The sequence below is a fragment of the Brachyhypopomus gauderio genome, chromosome 6, assembly GCF_052324685.1.
Source record: "Brachyhypopomus gauderio isolate BG-103 chromosome 6, BGAUD_0.2, whole genome shotgun sequence".
In the NCBI taxonomy this organism is placed as follows: Eukaryota; Metazoa; Chordata; class Actinopteri; order Gymnotiformes; family Hypopomidae; genus Brachyhypopomus; species Brachyhypopomus gauderio.
Window position 1 is genome coordinate 7,809,066 of NC_135216.1, and position 7,500 is coordinate 7,816,565.

At 49.2% G+C, this 7,500-nt stretch overlaps 1 protein-coding gene across 2 annotated transcripts in view; it reads right to left on the reverse strand.

Annotated features, from left to right (window-relative positions):
• The window catches only part of gabbr1b (gamma-aminobutyric acid (GABA) B receptor, 1b), a 68,450-nt gene that overhangs the window by 52,797 nt on the left and 8,153 nt on the right, over positions 1–7,500 (reverse strand). For both annotated transcript variants that reach the window (XM_077008428.1, XM_077008427.1), the window contains exons 2-4: positions 3,253–3,336; positions 1,662–1,726; positions 1,284–1,422 (exon numbers count right to left, since the gene is read on the reverse strand). In XM_077008428.1, the coding sequence (XP_076864543.1) occupies positions 1,284–1,422; positions 1,662–1,726; positions 3,253–3,328 (280 nt within the window). In that variant the 5' untranslated portion in view covers positions 3,329–3,336. The remainder of the gene's footprint in view (positions 1–1,283; positions 1,423–1,661; positions 1,727–3,252; positions 3,337–7,500) is intronic.

Below are 7,500 nucleotides of genomic sequence, written 5' to 3' on the forward strand. Positions count from 1 at the left end.
TGTATCACAAGTATTGGGAAACGCATGTTAGCAGTCGTCAAAAACTGTAAAAAAAAAAAAATTAATGAATACCGAAGATGACATGTCATGTGCTAAAAAGGTGCATCCTGCACTCCCATCAGGGTGAGTCTCACTGCCGTTAAGTGTGATCTCACTCTTCAAAGGGTGAGAAGCAGCGTTAACCCCAGCGGTGTGTTCAGAGACCGGGAGCAGTCCTGAGAAACCAGGACAGCGAGCACAGCGCCCTCAGAATCGCAGCATCCACACACACTTCACAATCCAGACACTCCAGACACTCCAAACACTGCAGTGCGTGTCATCTGCATCTACAACTCACTTACATTCACGTTATTTCCTATAACAAGACCTCCAAACAAATAGCAATTTTATAGCAAGCCTATCAAAACACGTCGGGGCTATATTTCATCTGGCTCTCTCCTGTACATGATCTGAATGAAGCCATGAAGATATGCATATGCTTTAGATGCCCGAAATCACAAGTATAGAAAAGCTATACTCACCAGTCCTTTACACACACCAACACTACAGTAACAGAAATGAGTGCCCTAGAAGTCTGTATTTGTGACATTGACCATTCAGAGCTCAGAACATACATTTGGAGGGTAACAAGCCTCTTAATGGAGGTGAATATGCTACTGCCCACATTTGCCTTTAATGTATATGCATACAAACATTACATAATCTGCTTCTTATATAATGTATGAGTCTAAACCAGTATCTCATATTACAAATATATATGTTTGCAAATATAAACATACAATATGTAAATATTCACCAAGCAGTGAAATTAATTACGAAATAATCATGCAGTGATGTAAACACAAAAAGAAAAAAATATTTTAGAGATGTTATATGAAACACCCAGAATGTGAAAAGGACCACTTGTTATTAGCAGAACTAATCCGAAACACTGCAGCTCCACAACTGCTATTCTGAGATCTCTCACAATGGCTTTAAAAGGTCATAGTAAGAGGCTTCATTCAGGTGCTATACCTTTTTACAACATGGTGCTTTGCAATGTGAGAGTTCATAGTGAATGAAGGAGAAGCAGAAAGACCATCGGAGATCAAGAAATTCAGAGAAATAAATGTCACCACTCATACGTTTAATGTCAACTCGACTGCTACCAGAGATGGTTCAGAAGTGGTCTTAGCACCGAACTGTCAGCTGGACCGTCTCAGACAGCAGAGAGGAGGGAGGGGAGGAGGAGGAGGAGAGGAGGAGGGGCAGTTGGAGGAGGTGTGGTTGGAGGCGGAGCTTACAGCATTTGCTGCGCTGGCTGAGATCGGTCCAGGTGCCGTCTGGCAGGCACTTCCTGACCTTTGGCCCCACGATGACCCTGTTCCCTCTGCAGATGTATTCGATCTCATAGTCCACCGGCAAGACCTGCACACTTCGAATCTGCCGGTGAGACCGCCGTTAGATCACCGCAACGCACGCAGTATACAAATATGTAAATATGTGCATGCTGGTATATATAGACACACACACACACACACACACACACACACACACACACACACATTCACAAACATACGCACATACACATCTACCCCCACCCACCTACTCACCCACTTAGACACACACACACACACACACACACACACACACAACACTGAGATATTTGTTAACATCTGAACCTGTTCTTGGGTGAGACCTCTGTATCTTATTCCTCCATCTCTGGGCGGTCGAATGATAGCACAGCCTGTGGGAAAAGACAGGGCTGCTATTACAAAGATGCATTGGAGTCCCTGTGCCCTCTCTGGCTATCAGTATTACAAAGATCTTCAACCGACTGACTGTGGTACCCTGAATAACCAGCAGATGGAGCACTTTCTCTCTCACATCAAATGACAACGAGTCGGGATTGTACAAGAGTGACGGTGACAGCCGTGAAAAGAGTGACTGGGTTTTACAAAAGCACATTCAACCGAACGTGTAAGAGCTTCTGTGTCCGTGGCTCTGTGTTCCCGCTGCTGTAATTGAAACAGAAGGTTATATTTCATCCCTCGGTTCACAACAATGTCCCGCATAGCTAAAACCAAGCCGCTCACAGGTGGAAATGAGTTACGGATAACAGTGAATGGCCTCTAAAATATCTTGTCCTTTTGCATGCGTATGAATTTGATTTCCGTAATTGCCATCGGTAAATTGCGTTTTTTTTTCCCCGGGACTATCGGGTTTCTGTCAGAGAGACAGGGAGAGGTTGCCTTAGTATGTTATTACAGCTTAGTTCACCTTCAGTGTCGCCAGCTAATTACAGTCATCATCAAACCCGGCAGCAGAGGCCAGGAGAAGCTAAGGGGAGTGAGTTTGCGTGTGCATGTGTGTGCGCGTGCGTGGGTGCGCGCGCGTGTGTGTGCGTGCGAGCGTGCATACTCGTGTGTGTGTTTCTGAATAAGCATGCGTATATGCTTTCTTGAGATCATAAAATGAATGATCTTAAAATGAATTTTGCTATTAAATGCAGAATATGTTACAATTTATTATAAAACTTGTGCGTTATAAGACTTTTGAGACAGTGTGCTTGTGACTGCTGTTCTAAATGCTAACAGTGTAAAACAGAAATCAAGAGGCGGTGCTTGACATGGGTTTCATCAACTTGAATACATTTACATTAATATGATATATCCTCCTCTGAACATTGTTGTTCAGTAAGCCACGGAACACAAATATGACTCAATAAGAAGCACATGACTCACATACTCAATGATGTGTTTGGTAATTACAGCTTTCAGATGCCTGATACTGTTAATACTGTTGATATTGTGTTTCATTAGCTAGGCAGCCCGGCCAGAGCCGCAGTGATGGAGGCAGAGGAAGCAGCCAATTAGGGAGCCGCGTACCAGGACGTGAGCGTAATTCCATCGGCAGACCTGACCCGACTGAGCGGCAAAGTGGAGCTCAGACGTAGGAGGAATACAAAGGAAGGTGGACCTCGCGCAAACACGACTCTCCCCAAACACAGTCCCACTCCGTTACACACGCAAGCCCGCAATCGCCCCTAACGGGGGAATGAGATCCAAACTACGGGCAGGACTGGGTGACCCATGGAGCAAGACAAACAGAAGACGCACGTTCACAGATGCACGTGGACGCATACGTGGACACATATACAGTATAGTTAGTGGAAATAACCATAAATACACTCACACAGACACCTGCACACAGCCCACTGTGTACTGGCTGCACACACAGACTCCAAAGCACAATTGTTCACTTTCTTATTACCTGCAGTGGTATTGTGTCCAGCCTCAGTAAGAGAGAGAAACATGAAGAGAATCCAGAGGACAAATAATAGTGCCATTACTCCACCTGCAGAGAGGGAGAGAGAGAGAGAGAGAGAGAGAGAGAGAAAGGAGGAAGAGAGAGAGAGAGGGGGGTAAAGGGAGAGGGAGTGAGAGAGCAGGTGAGAAGGGAATAGAGAAAGAGTGCAGGTTGGCAGGACAAACAGAATCGGGAAAGAGGAGAAGAGGGAGATTGATGGTTTGAGGGGTGGAAGACGAGTTAGACAGGTGACAGCAGGTTGGATAGATGTGACGGGAGCAGGAGGAGCACCGTCCAAAACACACGGAGGAGAGACAGACAGAGAGTAAAGAGCGGCAGAAGCAAAAGAGGAGAGAGAGAGAGAGGATGAAGGAGAAAAGAGCAACGAAGGTGTTATAAACAGCACTCTCAGGCAGACGCCTGCCTCGATCTCCCCAAACGCCGCCATCCTACTTCCAGACCCACAGAGGCCATGGCCACCCGCTGAATGAGTCATGCTCTAATTGGGGGGGGGGGGTTTTGGGGGCGATGGGCTTCCCTCTCAGAGAGCTGAGCGCTCGCCCTGGGGGGGCGCTCTCGCCCGGACGCCTGCTCATGCATATTCCGTCTCAGACCGCCGTCTTGAGAACAGGAAGCACGAGGGTGTTCTCACAACTCACGCACCCGCCAGCCAGACGTGCGAGAGGGGGCAGAGTGACGAGGAAGGGGGGGGGGGGGGGGGGGGGGGGGGGGGGGCGCAAAAGGGGGACGGGGTCAAGAATAAATGATTCCCCCCCCAAATTTCTATTTTCTCATGCCAAGCATCTTTTTCTTTGGCTCGAAGCATGTGTTGTGTTGTGTTTTATGCGTGTGTGTGTGTGTGTGTGTGTGTGTGTGTGTGTGTGTGTGTGTGTGTGTGTGTGTGTGTGTGTGTGTGTGTGAGAAAGAGAGAGAGAAAGAGAGGGAGAAAGAGAGAGAGCTGCCACGGCATGGCAAATGAAAGAATCTTAGATCTGTCTAGCTCCAAACTTTCATCCTTTCCACCTGTCTTTTGGACATCCAACCCCCCACGACCCCCCCACCTCACAATTCTCTGCATGCACACACGCACACGCACACACACACACACACACTCGGATTACATTCTCTGCTTTGATCCAGGTACGATCTGAATAAATTCAATAAGCCCAACTGATTCCAGCACTAATCTGATATGCAGGTCAGGTGGTGGTGTGCAGCACCTTGGACAGCGTAGCAGGTGTGACACTTGCTGTGCAGTAGTTACGGCAGAAAGCCGCCGCCTTATCACAGAGCCCGACGGGCCTCCAAGGACGTGGATGTCTACATGAGCCAGAGCACATTACACGCTACACAAAGAAAGGTACACACTCCGCACCAAGGACCAGCGCTCGGTAAGATCACAGCTCAGACCTGGCTGTGCAGAGATTAGTGTGAGGAGCAGGCCACGCCCCATGGGATGGGTGACTGAGCAGTGAGGGCGTGGCACCTCCGCCGGTCCCGCCCCTGTTTGGCGGAGAGCAGGACACCTGGTCGTCAAGGTTTTCAATTGTGCGTGACGGTAATGCTAATGAAAACGCTCCACTGCTGTGCTGGGTCAGCATAACCCGCAAATATGTGCGCACGCGCGCACGCGCGCACACGCACGCACACACACACACACACACACACACACACACACACACACACACACACACACACACACACACACACACACACACACACGCACACACGCACACACGCACACACGCACACACACACACAGACACACACTCATGTGAGCATGGGAGCATACAGACAAAGCAGCTGTATACACAAATCTCTCTTCTTCTATTGCTTTAGTCATTTTCCCTCTAAATTTCCCTCTCTCTCTCTTTCTCTCTCTCCCTGTCTCTCCCTCTCTCTGTCTGTCTGTCTCTCTCTCTTTCTCTCATCCCCTCCTTGCTCTTCTGTTTCTTAACTCTTAACTCAGACACAGTCCTTTGTGGCTTCAGAACAATAATTATATTACATCAGCTTCACGTACCAGCACACACCAAAGCTCTGCTTATGTACCATGCCAAACACGTCACGCCTCCATAAACACACACAAATGCATACCACAAGCCCCAGCATGTCAGTGTAAACACACACACTGACTATCTCCAGCAATGTGCAGGTACTTTAATGAATTACTGCGCACAGTTCATATGCAGTTCACTATTATCACACACATGCATGCACAAACACAAACACGCGCGCACACACACACACACACACACACACACACACACACACACACACACACACACACACCCATCATCTGACAGGTGACAATCCTGCTAAAGACACGTAACAGAAGGCGAACCACAGCTCATTTTGACTGTAACCTAATCTGAAAACTGCCTAATTCTGTTGCCTGGCAACCATTCATCTATCCTCCTTCCCTTCGTTTGCTTTCGCTCGTCTGCCTCTCCGACCGGCCTCACTCACTCACGGAAGGGTTTCAGCCCGCCGCGACGATCGCCGGCTTCCAGAGACGCCGCAAACGCACCTCCCAGGAGAGGTAGACGTGCACAGAGCGCGGTTAGTGGGGATTTAGCCCCAGAAACACCCTGCCAGGACCTCTGCCATTTGCACCCGAGCGAGGCGGCGTTTCACACCCCCCCCCCTCTCTTTCCCACCTAAAGCCGAGTGATGGTGGACAGTCTCCCGGCTCTTTGATCAGCCCGACCCCACACCACTCCGTGGGGACCAGGGCCGTTTGGCTGATGCAAATTGCTGATTCAAAGGGAAAGAGCGCAAAACTGTTGTATACGCCTCTGTGTGTGTGTGTGTGTGTGTGTGTGTGTGTGTGTGTGTGTGTGTGTGTGTGTTTCCTAACGAAGGACATGTATACTCTTGAGAGCTGTGCTGTGCGCAGTCAGTCATCAGAGAGGCAGAAGCTGCACGCTGTCAAGCAAAGCCGATTTCTCATTCAGCGGTTCGACGGGGCTGTATGTGCAGCGTCTTCCTGCTCTGTTAATGCAGTTAAATCTGAAGATTCGAAGAAAAGCTCGCAGGCGTCAATCCTAATTCCTCCAAAATCGCAGGAGATGTCTGAGTTTGGAGGCAACGGGCTGCTTTGCTACGTGATCAGACGTCGAGGGATGTGCTACAAGCCGGAGGAACGTGAAGCCAATAAGCCTGTGCACATTACCCAGTCAGAAGAGGGAGAGATGGAGGGAGAGAGGGAGGGAGAGAGGGAGAGAGAGACAGCAAGGGGAGACAGACGGAGAGTGTGAGAGGGAGAGAAAAATAGGGACAGAGGGGAAGAGAGAGAGAGAGACAGGCAGAGAGAGAGAGAAAGAAAAAGACAGAGTGGGAGAAAGAGTGGGAGAGAGTGGAAGAGAGGGAGATAAAGTGAGAGATAGTGAGAGAGACAGACAGACAGAGAAAAGAGACAGAGTTGGAGACAGAGTGGGAGAGAGTGGAAGAGAGAGAGAGAAAGTGAGAGACAGTGAGAGAGAAAGAGGTAGAGAGAGACAGAGAGGTAGTGAGAGATAGAGACAGAGAGGTAGAGAGAGAGACAGAGAGGTAGAGAGAGAGAGTGAAAGAGAGAGGTAGGGTATCAACCCCCTGTCATTCTCTCCTGTAGCTCCTCTCTGGCCTTTCACACCCAGGCCCTGCCTACAGCTTCACTCTTCACACACAAACGTGCAGACGGGGCGTTGAATTAAACAAACTGACACTGTTACCTCATTAAAACACACACACACACAGGGGGAAGAAAGGAACGTGTGCCCATCCCAACCCTCCAAACACACATGCTGGAAGAAAAGCCCAAACACACACACAAGGTGGCCTAGGCTTTAAAAAGCAAAAGCAGACCCTAAAGACCACACTGAAGTGAGGCAGAACTCCTCTGCCCCACAGAAGGTTAGCGTGGTCCCCCATGTCTCCACTGCTCTATTCTACATTTAACAAGGTCTTTAATCCTCATGCGCTTCTGACATTTCCCACCCAGTGATCTGGCCCAGCCTGAAGAGCGTTCGTTTTGCCCGGGCAACAGCAAAAAAAAAAAAAACCTGATACCTTTTTTCTTTTCAGTCTGAGAGTGCAGGGATCAAGGATGATAAGGAATTAAAAAGCCAGGGGCACACGGTGTGAGAGCAGGAACACGTGCGAGGGGGGGGGGGGGGGGGGGGGGGGGGCGATCACCGGCCCTCTGGAGCACAGAGAGCGAAACCACTGGGA